Source organism: Podarcis erhardii, assembly GCF_964252035.2.
Source record: "Podarcis erhardii genome assembly, chromosome: 2".
NCBI lineage: Eukaryota > Metazoa > Chordata > Lepidosauria > Squamata > Lacertidae > Podarcis > Podarcis erhardii.
Genome location: NC_138498.1, coordinates 32,736,772 through 32,755,907, shown reverse-complemented (window position 1 = coordinate 32,755,907; position 19,136 = coordinate 32,736,772). Strand labels below are relative to the sequence as shown.

The 19,136-nt window shown below is 42.9% G+C and overlaps 1 protein-coding gene across 1 annotated transcript in view; it reads left to right on the top strand.

The window, feature by feature from the left end:
• Window positions 1-19,136, top strand: part of FASN (fatty acid synthase) — a 62,690-nt gene that overhangs the window by 12,536 nt on the left and 31,018 nt on the right. Inside the window, exons 3-14 of the mRNA XM_081850619.1 lie at window positions 1,378-1,530; window positions 4,006-4,179; window positions 4,633-4,833; window positions 6,982-7,104; window positions 8,474-8,589; window positions 9,261-9,395; window positions 11,255-11,714; window positions 12,362-12,549; window positions 14,065-14,254; window positions 17,201-17,295; window positions 17,795-17,929; window positions 18,050-18,253. Of these exons, the coding sequence (XP_081706745.1) occupies window positions 1,378-1,530; window positions 4,006-4,179; window positions 4,633-4,833; window positions 6,982-7,104; window positions 8,474-8,589; window positions 9,261-9,395; window positions 11,255-11,714; window positions 12,362-12,549; window positions 14,065-14,254; window positions 17,201-17,295; window positions 17,795-17,929; window positions 18,050-18,253 (2,174 nt within the window). The remainder of the gene's footprint in view (window positions 1-1,377; window positions 1,531-4,005; window positions 4,180-4,632; window positions 4,834-6,981; window positions 7,105-8,473; window positions 8,590-9,260; window positions 9,396-11,254; window positions 11,715-12,361; window positions 12,550-14,064; window positions 14,255-17,200; window positions 17,296-17,794; window positions 17,930-18,049; window positions 18,254-19,136) is intronic.

The following is a 19,136-nucleotide window of genomic DNA, read 5'->3' as shown; positions in this document are numbered from 1 at the left end:
CTGGACTTAACAGTCAGGGATCCCTTTACCTTTACCTATATGCAGTGGTACCTCAGGTTACAGACGCTTCAGGTTACAGACGCTTCAGGTTAGAGACTCCACTAACCCAGAAATAGCACCTCGGGTTAAGAACTTTACCTCAGGATGAGAACAGAAATTGTGCAGCGGTGGCACAGCAGCAGCAGGAGGCCCCATTAGCTAAAGTGGTGCGTCGGGTTAAGAACAGTTTCAGGTTAAGAACGGACCTCCGGAATTACTTAACCCGAGGTACCACTGTATGCTGCAAGCCACACAGAGTAGCTGAGGCAACCCAGTCTGATGGGTGGGATACAAATTATAAGTTGTTGTCAGGAGAAACAGAAACACTGGAAAGAATGAACTATAAGGGTCATTGAGTTGTATGACCTTTAAGGAACAGGAACCACTCTGTTCAATCCTTCTGCCTCAGAGGTTGAATCCATCTAAATCCATGGTTCCCAACGTGGGGCACACGCCCCACAGGGGGGCAATTTGATTTTTAAGAGGGGCAATTAGAGAATGAGTTACTAACAGTGAATGGCCTTTTACGCTTCCTCCACGTGAATAGGAGTTCACCTTTTGAATAATAAGAATTATATGTCATGCGGGTGGGGGGCAATAAGGATTTTAGAGATGCTTAGGTGGGGCATGGCTAAAAAAAGGTTGGGAACCACTGTTCTAAATTAATCCAACCAAATCTTTGTCCGGCTTTCCCCCCTGTATAAATAGGAAGCAAATAACACATACAAGCTCAGAGAATAGGAAAATAAGTTCCATGATGTCTGCCTTTACTAAAAAAACACCTAATTAAACTATGGTGCTTTTGCAAACTCTCCAGATGGCATAAGCAACTCTGCAAGAAGTTTTGTACAATAGCAAATAGAAATAGCAATAGCAGTGGTATACATAATAAGCCCAACCAAGATGCAATTTCTAATCACAGAAGTGATGTAGAAATAGCAGTGTCATACATAATAAACGGCCTCGGTCCTGTATATCTGAAGGAGCATCTCCACCCCCATCGTTCAGCCAGGACACTGAGATCCAGTGTTGAGGGCCTTCTGGCGGTTCCCTCATTGCAAGAAGTGAGGTTACAGGGAACCAGACAAAGGGCCTTCTCGGTAGTGGCACCCGCCCTATGGAACGCCCTCCCACCAGATGTGAAGGAAATAAGTAGCTATCTTCTCTTTAAAAGACTTCTGAAGGCAGCCCTGTTTAGGGATGTTTTTAATATTTAATGCTGTATTTTTTTAACATTCAATTGGAAGCTGCCCAGATATTATTATTAGCACAACCAAGATACAATTTCTAATCACAGAAGACGTGATGTAATTTTTCTTTCTTCTTTTGAAATTTCAGGACTTTACGGACTGCCCAGGAGAAATGGGAAGCTCAAGGACATCAGCAAGTTTGATGCCTCCTTTTTTGGAGTTCACCCAAAGCAAGCTCACACGATGGACCCTCAGCTCCGACTGCTGCTGGAAGTCTCGTACGAGGCCATTTTAGATGGCGGTGAGCAAAGAGTTCTAGAATTCTGCTCCAAAAGCCCTATTAACATGCAAATCAATCGTGTACAAATTGTGTCGCTTGCACAAGATAACGTAAACTATTTACAGACCCAAAGCACACCAAACTTTGTTTTCAGGACAGCATATATGTAGGGGGACATGGGTTGGGGCAGGGAACCGAAGCAAAAAGATTCTGTCCACTGCCTAGATTCTTTCTGGCTTCCAAATCTAGAAGAAATAATCTAAATATGGTTTTCCCCACTCTGTGACATGAGGGTTGGCTGTTTTTTAAAACAAAACAGACTTTTGGAGGAATGCAGTGTTGCACTCAGAAGATTGTTACCCCCCATGTGCTTTTCTGGGGTGTACATGATCCATTGGAGCAAATTAGGGGGAAGAGGGGAGGAAACCCTGTTGTGCTGGTGGGAGCCCTTGCACTGGCTTCTGCTAAGCGCAGAACTTACCTTGGAACTAAATGATGAAACCACCGTTGTGAAGGCCTTGACATTTCTGTGTCTTTTGAAATTAGTGTCACACCTTTGCAAAGTTCCCGTTGCAACATGCTTCTTGCAATTTTGACAGTGAAAGAAAGATTATACAAAAGTATTAGCAACACTAATAACTGGTATCAGTAACAACGGGTAGCAGTGTTGAAAAGACGTGTTAGGAAATGTGTCCACAGCTGACATGTCCCTCTCTGACAGAGCTCCTGGGATCTCTTGAAGAGACGTTTTCCAACCTCTTTTCCTATGTCCTCCGAATGAAGCCTTCCTGCTCATTGGTGTAAAATGGAGACATTAGAGTTTCCAATAATGTGGAAAGTTTAGATAAAACTTTTTGAAATCTCATGGCTGACAGAGACAACACTCTTCCATTTTTTAGGAATCTAAGTTGAGATGCATTGGTGGGCCTATGTTCTTATTCTATCATCTGTTAATTATTATTGATTTTTGTTTAGTTTAGTTTAGTTTAGTTTAGTTTAGTTTAGTTTAGTTTAGTTTAGTTTAGTTTAGTTTAGTTTAGTTTAGTTTAGTTTAGTTTATATCCTGCCCATATCCGGCTGGGTTTCCATATAATGTTTATATGCTGGTTCCTTTTCTTGCAAGCTTCAATGCTTCCTACAAAAAATAAAGTAAGATTCAATTATCTTAAGAATTAGGTTCATTTCACACATTTTCTCCTATATGTCACAGATGGGAGTCATAATCTGCTTTAGAGAGAAAGAGGATCACGTTCGCCAGCATTTTCTATAATCAGCAGGGGCATCATGCATTGGCTTGTCTTGTGCTCTTTGAACACATTTCCCATTTAATATACTCCCCACCCCACCCCCCGTTCAGCAATTCACTGCATATTTCAGGAAACAATGTGGGGTAAAGTTGTAATTTTTGCCTGTCTCTTTGCTTCGGGTCATTTCTGCCAAGAAAACTTTATACTCAAAAGGCCGTGAGGGAAGGACCATGTTTATAAAGTTGTGGTTTTTTTAAAGATTCCAAGTATTTATATACCATTTTCAATCAGAAAGACTGCAAACAGGAAAAAGAAAGTCAAAGCACCTATTTCAGTAATATAATAGCCTGGTTCATATGATACACTAAACCAAACCTTGGCTTAGTGAGGACACACAAATGTTGGGCGTCCCAGAGAGGACCTTGCAGCCACTTTGCTTCTCCATGTCTTTTTTTTGCTTCTGGACCATTGATTTAGCTTAGCATGAGAGATGACACAGAATGACAACACCTGTGAGCTTCTTCCCACCATCCTTGCCCACATCCTATTAGCTATGTGGTAGGGATCATGTGAGGGACGCAGGTGGCGCTGTGGGTTAAACCACAGAGCCTATGACTTGCCAATCAGAAGGTCGGCGTTTCGAATCACCGTGACAGGGTGAGCTCCCATTGCTTGGTCCCAGCCCCTGCCCACCTAGCAGTTCGAAAGCACGTCAAAGTGCAAGTAGATAAATAGGCACCACTCCAGTGAGAAGGTAAACGGCATTTTCGTGCACTGCTCTGGTTCGCCAGAGGCGGCTTAGTCATGCTGGCCACATGACCCGGAAGCTGTACGCCGGCTCCCTCGGCCAATAAAGTGAGATGAGTGCCGCAACCCCAGAGTCGGCCATGACTGGACCTAATGGTCAGGGGTACCTTTACCTTTAGGGATCATGTGACTGAATTCCATGGTTGCCTGAGTTCTGTGATCATACACACTTTTCCTTACAAGCAATAATAGTTAAGATCTTTCATAAACTGCCTTTCTCCCCCTTCTTGTCCCTACTTCTGTGTCCTGGGTTGTGTTTCCTCCCCGCCCCAACCCTTTGGTTCATGGACCAAGCACTTGAGTGCCAAATGTTTCAAGTGACCTCATCAGTTCTTTGACCATTCCACACCCTGCTTTTCATTTCTCACCTCCAAATATTCAGTGATATTTATTATTATATTTCTAATATTTTCTTTCATTTGGCGGACTTCTCCCCTTTTAGGAATTAATCCAGCTTCCATTCGGGGCACGGACACAGGAGTGTGGATTGGTGTGAGTGGGTCAGAAGCTGGTGAAGCATTTAGCGTAGACCCTGAACAGTTGTTGGGCTACAGTATGACTGGCTGTCAACGTGCTATGTTTGCCAACAGAATTTCATACTTCTTTGATTTCAAAGGTAAGTTTGCATCTATGGAGGGCCAATGGACTGATTATCTCATGGCAGGGCAGATGTTTGGTCAGACAGGGGAAGATGCAGGAAAGTTTGTGATGTAGGTGAACAGGATCCATAACAATGCTGCAGAAGTCTTTAGTACAAAGAGTGTATATTCTTGATGGATGTTTTGCAAATTCTGATGGGTGAATTACTATGGCATTGTTTAGAATCACAGCACTTGACAAATGAATTGAAACTCTTTATGAGTCGGCATGTGTGGGTCAAACCAGGGCTGGAATTAATGTGCCACCATAGTTAACTTTCCTCTCTGTAAACAGAAGCCTCTCGTGTTATCACATCTTAAAGGTTTTGTTCCCCAAAAGAACAAAAACTATGGCCTTAAGAAAGCTGAAAAGGCAAAACAACTGATGGTGGCTTGTTGTCTTCTTTCTTTCATGGTTTTCGTTCCCAAAGGACCAAGTATGTCCATCGACACAGCGTGTTCCTCTGGCCTCGTTGCTCTGGACAGTGCTTACAAAGCAATCCGCAGTGGACAATGCGACTCAGCCCTTGTAGGCGGAGTCAATCTCGTACTGAAGCCCAACACTTCTGTGCAGTTCATGAAGCTTGGCATGCTTAGTCCTGAGGGTGCCTGCAAATCCTTTGATGCTTCAGGTAGGGGGTTTGTTTTTATATTCGGCCATGTTTTGGAAGCAGTCAGCAGCACTCCCATTTTTGAGGGAGTGCAAATCTTGGTCTTCTCTTGGTAAATTAAGAAGTCCCAGCTCTTTTCAGGATAACAAATATCGGAACTGACAACAGCAGTGTTCAGTTGCATGGCTTGTTCTCCTCCAGTAGCTAAACCGTTTGGTTTTTGCTTTCTTCATTCTCTGTTTTTATAAGCTTTCTGTTTAACTGGTCTCCAGAAAAGACAGAGAAGGCATCACTGTTCTTTCAAGGCTATTCTGCAATAATGAATTGCTTCTAATTGCTTTTTTTGTCTAAGAGCTTCTTTGTGGGTCGTAGAAAAACCAAGCTTGAACCGAACCAAGTAGGCATGGAAGGCAGCTTGTTCTCAAAGTACAGGAGTATTTTAGAATAATAGTCTGTTCTTTTCCCAAAAGATTGGCTCTTTAATAAGAAACTAGGTAGATATAAATAAATAACTTCTGGGAAGCTTAGAGGGTGATGTCATACAAAACACAGCAAAATGGAACCAAATTATGAATACATAATACTAGGCAGGTCTGAGAGGAAACAAGGAAATGTGAGGTAACCTCAACCTTGTTCTTTTTCCTTTTCAAATGAAAGTATCTTCAAAGTTATGTATCATGGGTATCTTGCACTAGTTTGAACGTTGCAGTTAAGTAAAACAGGTTCTTCGCTATCTGTGTGTGGGAAGACTTTTAACTAGCTAGAAAATTATAAATACACACATGGGCCTTTTTTTTAACTGACTGGCTGGGGAAGATCTTATCTATAACTTAATTGGATGATAAAGGTAAAGGGACCCCTGACCATAAGGTCCAGTCGTGGCCAACTCTGGGGTTGCGGCGCTCATCTCGCTTTACTGGTACAGCTTCCGGGTCATGTGGCCAGCATAACTAAGCTGCTTCTGGCGAACCAGAGCAGCGCATGGAAACGCCGTTTACCTTCCCGCCGGAGTGGTACCTATTTATCTACTTGCACTTTGACGTGCTTTCGAACTGCTAGGTTGGCAGGAGCAGGGACTGAGCAACGGGAGCTCACCCCGTCACGGTGATTCGAACCGCCAACCTTCTGATTGGCAAGTCCTAGGCTCTGTGGTTTAACACCCGTGATACTTTCTCTAAATCATTTAATCTGCTTGTTAGAATACTTCAGGGGAAATACCTCAAATCCACATAAAATAATAAACAATACTGGAATAAATATATCACTAGCTATCTATATGAATAACAGAAGTACAGTTACTTTAGAAGAACTACTAGGAAAAGTGTGAGACACTGACAGACTGTTAAAACTACCACATTTTATATGACAATGATTTGTTTAATTTGTTTTCTTCTGTTAACCTTATTGATTCAAGTAGTTCAAGTGCTCAAATTTATTTGAACAGAGCATTATAATGAGATGTAATCAGTAAAGCTATTACGAGCTTTACAAGTAGTTCTCACAGGAGTTTTTAAAATATTAAGTGGTTCTTAAATACCTTGAAATGAAATACTTAAAAACTAAACAAACAAGATATAGGACTTCCTTCCTTCCGCTTCTTCTCTGGGCACTTCCAGATTGTTGTCGTTTTCAGGTGGAATTCAGTCACATACTGGCTAATTCAGGTTGCACAATTATATTGCACAACCTGCTTCCCCAAAAGATCAGATTTTTGTATGATAAAGAAAGTGTTCTGGAAAGTGAGGAATAACAACACTTACTTTGATGCAACGTCATCTAACTTCCACACGGTCAAATGGGAGTGAGTTCTTATCAAATAGGCAACACTGTCTGATCTCCCTGCAAACAAATCGGGATAAACGCATGTGCCTTGTGTAATGCTACTATATTCTGTGAACCGCCCTGAGATCTCATGATGAAGGGTGCTATATAAATCTAATATAATAAAAAAAAAAATCTGCTTTGTCTTGATGCCTTTTCTCAAAATAAGTAGGTTGAGGGGTATTTGAGTGCCCAGCCATTTTAAATATGAATAAGGGCTATTTGATGCTGGCTTTTGTGATTTGCTTGCTCAGCAACCTTGAGAAAATATGGCTAGAAACCCAACTATCTAAAGTGGATTACATGTGGGGTGGTGATGGTGCTTCTCATGGCTCTGGATTTCTGCAGGGAATGGATACTGCCGATCAGAAGCTGCTGTAGTTGTTTTCCTGACCAAGAAGTCCCTAGCCAAACGGGTTTACGCTACCATAGTCAATGCTGGGTGTAATACCGATGGATTTAAGGAGCAAGGTAAGATTTCTTTAAAATTAATATCTGGAGCTTGCGACATTCTAAGATGCATCCTGGTAGACGATGGAATGTAACCCAGTGGAGTTGGGTTAGGAATAGTCTCGCCTTGTTCAGTTTGGGTCCTAACTGTTTTTTTGCGATTAGGAACATAGGAAGCTGGCTTATACAAAGTCAGACCATTGGTCCATGTAGCTCAGTACTGTCAGCACTGACCGGCAGCAGCTCTCTAGGGTTTCAGAAAGAGGTTTTCCCTAGAGATGCCAGGAATTGCATGCGCTCTGCCACGCAGTTCTTGCCCTTCTCTAGGATCTGATCGTGCATCATGGTGCTTATCTCCTCTTCCCCCTCCCCACCAAGCTGTTTTCCATTTAAAAAACAACAACCCAATAACATCCTTTTTGAGAAGAAACAACAAAAGTTGGTGTATATGCCCAGATATTCAGTTAAAAATATGGAAGGCTAGATAGTGTGCCTGAAGTGTGGAGGGAAGGGCAAGGCTGAAGGCTGAGCGGTTCAGTTTGCTGGCACGCATATCTGTCCATTTCCTTGGGAAAGCCGGTCTTACTATGTGGCCAAGGCACATGCTGCGAGCTCACTTATAATACGTCCCTCTTCATCCCATGTGGGCTTCTGTAACAGAGTGCTTCAGCTTAGACCCAAGCAATCCATTAAAGAGACAGCATCTCTGACTTAAAGCTGAATGAATCCATATCCTTTGTTGTGAAAAACGAAGGTGCGTCCCAGTGACTGGGTCTGCCTTTCCTTAGATTTTGGAATGCGGTATAGTCATGTGTCATCTAGGGAGCACATGGAAAGCACAGCTCTCTTGGGTGTTAGCGGTGATGGGGTGGGGAAGGTGCTTCTGAAAGTAGCCTTTGCAGTTTACAGTGTTGGATGCTCAATGTGAAATTTGTGGCATCCTCCTCAAAATACATAGCAGCTAGGTGGTGCTCTGTTCAAAGCACCTTAGGAGAGCCTTATTCCCTGATCGAACTGAAAAACTTCCTGAATCAAAGCTCACAGACAAGAGCAGTTTGCCGAGTGGGGTTAAGCCACTGGATTGGACGGGCACATGCCTGTTGTGTCCTCCTGATGCCCTGCTTCGCAAGTCTGGGATGTGGGATCAGATTTGCAAAGCAGCGTGGGACTGGCAGGGGCAGTCTGAGAAGCAAAACATGCCCTTGAAAAAACTGTGCCTGGTGAAATGGTCTCCCTCGCCCCGCCCACTAGGCCTCTGACCACTTCATTCAGCACATGCTGCACTTAGAGGCAAATTCTGCCAAAGCAAGATTTAGTTCACAACCTAAAGGAAGACATATGGATAATTTCCTTGTATGAATCCAGAAATTGACCATTCTTTTTGCTTCAGGTGTAACGTTCCCCTCTGGATGGATGCAGCAGCAGTTGGTCAGTTCCCTGTACAGGGAGTCTGGGGTTAAGCCTGAGGAAGTGGAATACATAGAAGCTCATGGCACAGGCACCAAGGTTTGCCCTCTCTCCATGTCCCCTGTTCTGTCTCTCTTTTCTTTCATTCAACGCTAGTTTCTTTTTAGTTCTATATTATTTATTGTAGTTTGTTTGGGAGCAATTAGATTTCCCATTTGAAGCTTTGCTTTCATAGATCGGCAGTTCCCATTTGACACTATCACTGGATATAATAGGTTACCTCCTCTCATCTCCACTCACTCCACGGTTCCTCTCAATATATTTCAGAAACGTGTGGGTTTGCACCCTGGTTTCACAGTGTTAAATTCCTCCATGTGAACATGTGTGGGGAGGCCTGGCCAAGACATTTTGGCCCCCGAGGGCGAATTGCAAAATGGCGTTCGCCCCTCTCATTCCAGGGAAGAAGAGATGAGTGAAGATCTACATCAGGAACAAGGGTGGGGAGGAGACCAGCAGCACCTCCTGTTTACCAACAGGGTGCTGTACAGGTGGTGTTGGGGGCTGCCAAGGCAGTGGCAGATCTGGACTCTAATGAGAATGCCTCAGCCATTACTGCCACCGTAGCAGCGGCAGCGGGCATTGTATTCCTTTCCCCACATTTAGTTATACACCTGCATACACAGCTGTTCAGAAAAAAATCTGACAGAGCTCACCAGACTTGAAATCTACCCAGTAACTCCTCCTAACTTCCTAGCTTTCTCCGTTACTAGGTTGGAGATCCTCAGGAAGTGAACGGCATCGTCAACGTCTTTTGCCAATCAGATCGACCACCGCTGTTGGTTGGATCAACTAAATCTAACATGGGTCACCCAGAACCTGCTTCTGGTCTTGCTGCTTTAGCAAAGGTAAAAAGAAAAGAAAAGTTGATGTCCATTTGTTTGTGTTGGGCAGGAGAAAGAGAGAGAGAGATGTTGAATCAAAATCTGTTGGGGGACTTCAGATTTATCCGTTGTAATTAGGGCAAATCATGTGGGGGAGGGGAAAGTAAGAAGGTCACTTGGCATGGACCTCAAGTTCAAGGGCGGGTCTCAGATGTAGTTAAGTGTTAATCTTTTGGCATTATCAAATGCCAAGTTTCACAACTTGTTTTTATGGGCATCAGACCAAAATGTGACACACACTCTGAGTTGCAGATTTAAGTAAATAAGAGATGTGATTTGCTAAAAGATCTTTTTGCTGCTGTAACTGATCTGGATTTTGTCATATTGAAAAGTTAAAATGTCCATAAATATTAATAAAAATATTTTGGTTCTGGTTAGATCACAACAAACAAGTCCTCTTAGATCAGCTGGTTATGTAAACAAACTACTCACTCTTTGGGGGAAAGTTTGGCTACCTTATTTTGTTTCCGTGTGTCATTATTTTTAATATTTATGATGACTAGGCGCTTCAAAGGCTAGAAGTGAGCGGGCCTTGTTGTAACTCAGGCACCCCCAAACTCGGCCCTCCAGATGTTTTGAGACTACAACTCCCATCATCCTTGACCACTGGTCCTGTTAGCTAGGGATGATGGGAGTTGTAGCCCCAAAACAGGGCCGAGTTTGGGGATGCCTGTTGTAATCAAACCAATGCACCGAGGTAGAGCTGCGCACCTTGGTCCCTTGGGATGAAAGGAGAGTGATAAAGTGGTGAGCAGAGGGAAGAGAAGGGGGGAGGGAGGGGGAAAGACAGAAGGGAAAGATGTCTTGAAGAGTCTTCCCTTGGCTTTGTATGGTGTTTGTGACTGTAGGGTTCAGTGCAGCTGGGACAGATATAGGAAGCAACAGCTGCAGTGGAGATTTGTGACCTCAAAAACATTTGCTTGTCTCAGCAAATAAATTGTCCATTTTCTGTCATATTTATTCTTCTGTCAAAGGAAAATGTGCTTGGTGGTGTATTCATTGCTATGCAAAATAATGATGGCACAAATAGTGCAGTCCTCTGCATATCTGCTTGTGAGTGAGTTCCATTGAGTACATGGGGCTTATTCCCAATGAAGTGTGCATAGCCAGTCTCTGAAACCTAAAGCCTTGACTCATTGCAGTGCAAAACCACAATGGCTTTGTTTCACAGAAGCTCTGTGGATTTTGTTGGCAGCAGCATTTCTTTCACAATACACTTGCCCCATGACACCCATCATTTCAGCATCCCTGATCAACACATTTGCTTCCACCAGTGTGTACAGTTCTGAGCCAGTCAGAAAGCACACATTTTAAAAGGAAGAGGAACAGAACCTGTGAAAAGTGGGAAAGAATTGCTGGATGGTGAGAAAGCAAAATGTGTGGAATAGTCATAGCAGGTAGGATCATAGTTCCAATACCACTAATCAGCCAACTATAATTAATATGTCACAGTGTCTGATACAGCAAAATTTAGGGATTAGATGAGTGGGAGCTACAATTTGAGAAACAGGTTCTGGACAAGCATTCTGACTTGCTTCAAGGCATTTATCAAGTTACTTCACCATTCTGAGCCTTAAATTCTCAGTAGAAGATAATTCTGACCTGCCAACTTCTGAAGAATTGATTAGTCTGATAATTAGATATGACACAAGAAAAGGTGCTAAGTGAGGATACATGTCCTGTTTATATATTAGTAGATTGAACTGCAATGATTATCTTCTAATGTAAAATTTGATTTCTGAGGTTCTCAGGTTTCCATCCCAAACTATGCAAAATATTGGAAAATGTTCTTAGCCTGCACTGTTATGTTCTCTATTTCTCAGGTGGTTCTCTCTTTAGAGCATGGTCTGTGGGCACCCAACATTCACTACAACACCCCAAATCCAGATATTCCTGCCTTACAAGATGGTCGTATACAAGTCGTTACTAAACCAACCCCCACAAAAGGTCACCTTTGTGGTATCAATTCCTTTGGCTTTGGGGGCTCAAATGCCCATGTCATTCTGAGGCCCAACGAGAAGACATCTTCCTCCCCGGAGACTCATCATTTGCCACGATTGGTACAGTTTTGTGGAAGGACTCAAGAAGCAGTAGAAACGTTAATAGAACAGAGCAGAAATCTGCAGCAACACACAGTACTTCTGAGCATGCTCAATGATATCTCTGGGATACCTGTGTCATCCATGCCTTATAGGGGCTACACCTTGATTGGCAGCGAGAGCGATGTGAAGGAGGTTCAGAATGCTCAGTCCTCAGGGCGGCCCCTGTGGTACATCTGCTCAGGTAAATTGCATACTAATCACACATGCACTCTCCTTTTGTTTGAGCCTAGATTTCTAATTTTGCAAAGCTTTATGTCGTGCCAAATAGCCTTATGATTTATTTAATACATTCATAAAGCTGAGTAGCTCACACCGATTATAGGAGGCACAGACACACACACATAGAAAGAGAGAGAGATTTAGGAAAGCGCCGCTGCTCAGTGGCAGAGCATCCGCTTCGCATGCAGAGGGTTCCAGGTTCAGATCTCCAGGATCTCCCAAGTATGGCTGTGAATGTTCCCTGTCTGAAGCCTTGTTGATATGAACAACACTGAGCTAGATAAACCAATGGCAGTAAAAGGCAGCTACACACACCGGTAGTATGAAATGATGCTTCTAGCTAGCTAGAAGCAGTGCTGTTTTTCTAGAAAAAGAGGTGAGAGAACTCACCATGAACACCTCTGTTGTTCTCTTATAATGGCAAAGGTGCCCACCTGAGAGGTGCTGGAACTGAGTTCCAGCTGAAAAAAAAAAGCCCTGGCTTGAAGGGTTTCATACCTTTTACATCTGAAGCACCACTCACAATGTCAAAATAAAATGTCACATCCTCGTGCTCTTCACATACCCATCAGCGCTAAAAGGTACTCCTCTGCTTGTTCCATCCCATAGGCATGGGCACCCAGTGGAAAGGAATGGGGCTTAGCCTGATGCAGCTCGATCTCTTCCGGCAATCCATCTTGCGTTCTGATGAGGCTCTGAAAGACACAGGCCTGAAGGTTTCCGATCTACTCCAGAGCACGGATGAGAACACTTTTAACGACACTGTCAATGCTTTCGTTGGACTTGCTGCTATTCAGGTAAGAAGGAAGGTCTCTCCCTTTGCTTTGGGCCTCCCATGAAAAGGGACTCTTCTGATGGCTCACTGTTTTCCTCATCAGCACTAGTGATGTACATCATGTAGACAGTCATCTTTGCAACCCACTTTTCAGCCCAGGATTACTGGCAACTGGCTCCAGTTTCCATGCGAAAGGCTTTGCTTTTATTCTGGCACTGTAGAGGAAGCAAAATGGAAAGAGGAGCATTTCTGAACACTCCCATTTCACCTTCTGAGCTGTCCTGTCCTTAGCCCTTTTAAGGTGGCCGAGTGAGGATGTGAGCCTTTAAAACGCCTCCATGCTGATTGCTTGTCCCTGCATAGGCATACTATCTGCTGCCATTATTCTGCAGGTTGGCACATAGAGACAAAAGTTTTGATGTTAGCTCAGAGTCTTGCTCTTTGTTGTTGCTCAAGAGCAGCAAGTTCTGCTAAGTGGGTGTCCGGATTTGAGTGTTACAATAGGGGGATGTTTCTGTTGAGTACATTTAGTGATGGGATCTTTGTGTACACGTAACAGCACTTTCCTAAAGAGCTAGGGAAAACAACAGATGCCTTTTTGACAGCAGGCATTCAATAAGCCGGATGGGAGGAGGAAAAATCACTAGATGTGATTTTTTAAAAAATAAAGAAATGCGAGTTAAGGGTCAATGCTATTAGGCATTTCCTGTTTCCAGGGAACAATGTTTTGTAGTGAGTAGAGTATTAGATTTGGGCCTGGAATCCTTACCCAGCCATGAAGCCCACTGGGTGATGTTGGGCCACTCATTCTCCCTCGGCCTAAGCAGGTTGTTGTGAGGATAAAATGGTAAGGGGGAGAAACACTGTAGGCCTCTAGAGGTCCTTGGAGGGAAGGCGGGGTATAAATGTAATAATTAACAAATAAAAGATTCATGTATCATGTGGCAAACTCCCCAAGGTAAGATTGCATATGCTGTTCTACATTTTGAGCCTGCTTGGCTCCCGCTAAGGAGGAAGCAGAGGGCAGCATGAGGGCAAAGAGGAGGTGAATGAGCAGTGTGTGGGGGCCTAGTAGGAGATGCAACAGAATGTGACTGTGGATTGCATAAAGCAACTGATAAGCAAGATTTCCGCAAGTGTAGGAATAGGATAAGTTATTCAGCAGACCCATAAGCATTGTGCTGTTGCGGAACGAAGAAGGCAGTAGAGGAGGAGTGAAAAGGAATTTTGTATGGCTATGGCACTGAGGGGCTTCCAGCACATGGTAAAAACTCCCCTCATTTCCCAGGATTTCAAAGGCCATGTTTAGAGTCATTTTTTTTCAGCGTGTCATCTTCCTCTCCCCCCATTTTTGTATTTTAACATTTATTGTCCTTTTTTACTGTTGCTTTTAATTGTATTAGATGAGTTTTGCAAATCACATTGCTTGTTTTTATGTAAAACCACTTTGAGACCGCTTTGACTGATAGAAAGCGGCATGCAAGAACTCCACACAAAGGCATGAATAAAAGACTGCTGCCCATTTTCTAATCCCCAGATTGCACAGATCGATCTTTTAAAGGCCATGGGTTTGCAGCCTGACGGAATTGTTGGTCACTCAGTTGGGGAGCTAGCCTGTGGCTATGCAGATAACTCCTTAAGTCACGAAGAAGCTGTTCTTGCTGCCTATTGGAGGGGCCGATGCATCAAAGAGGCCAAGCTACCACCAGGAGGCATGGCTGCTGTTGGTGGGTAACTAGATGTGCTCTATTATTTATTTGTCAGATGATCTGTTTTAATCTTACCTTCACTTCACAGAACTGTTCTCATCTAGTTGCCTTAATGCAGTATGGGGCAGGTTTAAAGAGGCTGGATTTATTTACCCTGGGCAATATTTGATAAAATTCAGAAAAAAATATCAGAGTTTTTACGGATTGAGGTTTCTTTGCTGTTACATGCCGTTAATCGGCCTCCAAGTGGACATTCTGTAGACCGGTTTTGTGATGTTTAAAAGCAGGCAAGCATTCATCAGAACATATATAATATGTCTGACAATTGGTTATGTACAACTGGTTGATTATAAGTCACTTGGCTTATAAGGGTCAGACAATTGGTCCATCTAGCTTAGTAATGTCTATATGGACTGGCAGAAAATCTCCAAGGTTTCAGTCAGGGTTCTCTCTCATCCCTACCTGGCGATGTCTTTGATCTTCTGGAATCTTCTGCATGCAAAACAGCTGCCCTACTTCTGAGCTACTGCCAGCCCCAAAGGTCCTTTCTTTTCAGATTGGTACCTACACCTACTTACATAGTTTCTCTAGGATTAGCAAGGTGCTGTTGGTATTGCACATTGTAAAATCAGATAAGAGCACTTTTTTTACACAGGAAATTCAAGCGTCACAAAATTGTCTCGTAACAATTCATCTTCTTTATACTATCTAAATGGTAGACAATAACTATAAACTATCCTAATGCATAGTACAAGGTAGTATTACAACTCTCTAGTAAAGCTACATTTCAACAAAATACCCTATGGAAAATTTCCTTTATAAAGTATTCATTTGGTAAGAGATAGACCTAGAAGAGACTGTTATGAGGGCGATTGAGAGACAGGATTATATTAAATCTGCTATAGTTTAGGAAGCTCCTTAACAAGATCTCACTGAAGCCTGCACTCAAAAGGTTTTATAAAAAGGACAATTTATGTGCATCAATCAGACCATAATCTGCATGGGTAGCCAAAATGATGCCTGCCTGATGTTGCTGGCCTACAGCTCCTATCAGCCTTACCCATTAGGATAGTGGTAGCTCCATCACTAAGGAATTAGTGAGGTTCTACAGGGTAAGTGTTGATGCCTAAGCCTCAGAGGCTCAGTTACAGATAAATATTGTTACATATACAGACAGCAGTGATTGCTAGGTTGGTCAGTTTATGAGCCCTTGAGGGGATGCAGCAGGTTTTTATACTGATATTGCACATTGGTTTCAGTTTGCTTTGTGTAGCTTTGGAAATGTATTAACTGCAAGGGGGAAAGGTTTGTGACTGGGCCTGCCACTGCTGTGGGCACAACCCAACATATGGTTGGTTTGATCTTTTGCTAGATTAGCTTGATTTCTAAGCATCTAACCACTGAGTATTATTGTGCTTTATGTAGCTGTAATTCTGTGCACGTTTAGTTATGACTCAGTACTTCTGAGTGAACATGCATAGCATCGCACTGCACACCTACTTGTTTATGGATTAGGATGTGAGATTTGGGCAACATTCAATCTAACTATCTGAAGAAACATCGTTTCATAAGAACCTATGTGTGTGTTGAGATCAGCAGCTGATTCTGTCGTTGGTTGTTCCACATCTAAGTTAAATCTAGTATGTGGCAACCAGGGAGATGACTTGTTTTGTGGTGGCACCCCAACTATGGTATTAATCCGTCCATTGTGAAATAGGATTGGTGCCAACATTTAGGAGTTCCTGGCACTTACTGAAAATCCATCAATTCAAGCAGGTCTTTATAGGGGGTGGGGTGGGTTAGCTGCCCGTTGTTGTTGTTGTTGTTGTTGTTGTTGTTGTTGTTGTTGTTGTTGTTGTTGTTTTTAAACCATACTGGTACTGGTGTTTCTGCTGTAGTTTTTACTATATATTTTATCTGTTGTGTTTTATAATTGTAGTTATGGGTTTTAATTTATACTATTGTACCCTGCCATGGTGCCACATTGCAATGAAAGGCAGGCTGTAAATATTTTAAATAATATAAAATATTAATATAAAATATCATTCCTGGTCCTCATAATTCCTCTAATGTGACGAGGGATTCAGTTCACACTTACAGATGAACTTACCTCAGTCACAATTTCTAAAACCATTTCTGAACCAAAACTTACCCTTCCTTTGAAACTCACACTTCTCTTAAATGTATGTGTTTTTAAAAATATTTATACGGGTTAAGTGAGCATATAGATGCATATAACATATTTGGGGGAATTGCTTTGCGGAGGAATAAAAAATTTTAAAGAAAAAATAACACTAAAATGCTGATGAATTTTCATAAGGACTTAAAAAAAAATCAAACTGAAGTGGAAAATCAAATTTATGATTGGAAAAACGAGAAACTAAGAGAGACTAAGGAGGGACGCGGGTGGCGCTGTGGGCTAAACCACAGAGCCTAGGACTTGCCAATCAGAGGGTCAGCGGTTCAAATCCCCGCGACAGGGTGAGCTCCCGTTGCCCGGTTCCTGCTCCTGCCAATCTAGCAGTTCAAAAGCGCCTCAAAGTGCAAGTAGATAAATAGGTACCGCTCCGGTGGGAAGGTAAATGATGTTTCCGTGCGCTGCTCTGGTTGGCCAGAAGCAGCTTAGTCATGCTGGCCACATGACCCAGAAGCTGTATGCTGGCTCCCTAGGCCAATAAAGCGAGATGAGTGCCGCAATCCCAGAGTTGGTCACAATGACCTAATGGTCAGGGGTCCCTTTACCTTTATCTTTAAGAGAGACAAAAATTGATATATTTGCCCATCCCTAAGTATTGTGCAGCTGAAATGGTTGTAAGGAATGTGTTCTAGAATGTCCAGTCTAGTTCTAGCTGGGGAATAAGACACTAGGAAATTGGGAGTTGTTTTGCCTCACTTGCTCTTAGGGACAACTTCCTTCATGACTACTCCTAAGAGGGCTGAACTTATCCAATCTGTCTCTTACAGGTCTGACGTGGGAGGAGTGTAAACGTAAGTGCCCTGCCGGAGTGGTTCCTGCCTGTCACAACTCTGAAGACACTGTCACTGTTTCAGGGCCTCAGGTGAGAACTTAGTATGAACCAATACTTAAATTGCTACATGTTTAGGATATCGAATGACGTGTCCTCATCACTGGAATTTTCCCCCGGGCCAAACCTCAGGAGCTCAAGAAGAGGCACCTGATTAAATAATGTCAAATTGAATTGAGAATGAAAGCAAACTCACCAGAGGAAATGCTATCACTTGCATCTGAAAATGAAGGCTAGCAATAAAGTTAACGCTAGCAGCCTGAATCTAAAGATTTGGCCGGTAAATCCCAGTCAGAATGCAAAACTCACCTCCTTCCAGCTGCAGCCCATTTCTCGTTCTTGGAGCTCCACAGTGTTCGGGGGATTTGGGTTTATATAATGGATATTATTGCATATACACTTAGGAATGTCGGATAAGCCATGTACGAGCGAGTTATGGAGAATGATGGTTGCTTCACAGGCAGAGGCTTATTGCAGTGTACCAGGCCCCTGTAACACCTGTTCAATGCTATTTCTTTCTTGCTTTCCTAAGGACTCTGTGGCCAAATTTGTAGCCAAGCTGAAAGCAGAAGGTGTCTTTGCGAAAGAGGTGCTCAGCGCAGGAGTTGCTTTCCACTCATACTATATGGCGTCCATCGCACCAGTGCTGCTTAGTGCCCTGAAGAAGGTAATGCTCCTAAATAGCTTCTCACTGGGGCGGAAAGGTTGCACATGCATTGTATGGTGTGATTTATTTATTTTTTGCTTACGTCTCCCGTCTAATTTTTCTCATTTTCTTTATTTCTAGGTTATTCCCAGTCCAAAGCCACGTTCCTCCCGCTGGATCAGCACTTCCATCCCTGAATCTCAGTGGCAAAGTGATCTGGCTCAGAACTCGTCTGCTGAGTACCATGTGAATAACCTTGTCAGCCCAGTCTTGTTCCAGGAAGGCCTGAGACATATTCCAGAAGATGCTGTGGTCGTGGAGATTGCCCCACATGCCCTTCTGCAGGTATTACCCTTGGGGTTCACTCATGGCCTGAAGCTGGTGAGGCATGGGGACAAGATTCTCCTTTTTCTAGTGACCACAATGGTTTCCACTCTGGTTCCCACCACCTTCCCTCATCACAAAACAAATTCCTTCCAGTAGCACCTTAAAGACCAACTAAGTCAGTTCTTGGTATGAGCTTTCGTGTGCATGCACACTTCTTCAGATACCTTCGTATCTGAAGAAGTGTGCATGCACACGAAAGCTCATACCAAGAACTGACTTAGTTGGTCTTTAAGGTGCTACTGGAAGGAATTTGTTTTGTTTTGACTATGGCAGACCAACACGGCTACCTATCTGTAACTTCCCTCATCAGTTATCCTAAATTTCCATGCAGCTTTCCCTCAAGAACCTAGTAATTTAAGTGTATTCATTCACTGCTGTGTTTACGCCAGAAACCAAGGAGAAGAAAACAGAATCCGGCAAATAGATGCATATAATGTGTGAGAAGAAAGTGGCAGGGAGGATAAATGAAATAACATCTTAGGTTGTGATCTTAACATTTGTTATCATTACCATTAAGATTTCTTAGTCACTTATTACCAAGGTATCCAAGCAACTTACATTGAAAGACGTAAGCAATGAATTTTTGACAAAATTAGAGGTATTTTCTGTCTTCTTGCAGGAAGTGAAAGAATTGGTGACAACAGATAGGGTCTTTTTTGTTATTGTTCCTCAGGTGTAGGACTCCTTCCCAAAAGAGATCCGTGTGGGCCTGCTGTCAAGACCCACCCTACTGTTAGGCACAGTTAGGTGGCAACCTCAGGCAGCAAAATTGGGGTGATCATGAAAGGGCAAAATGTCTTTGTTTGTTCTTCTTGTATCTTTGTTCTTCTTGTATTTTTAC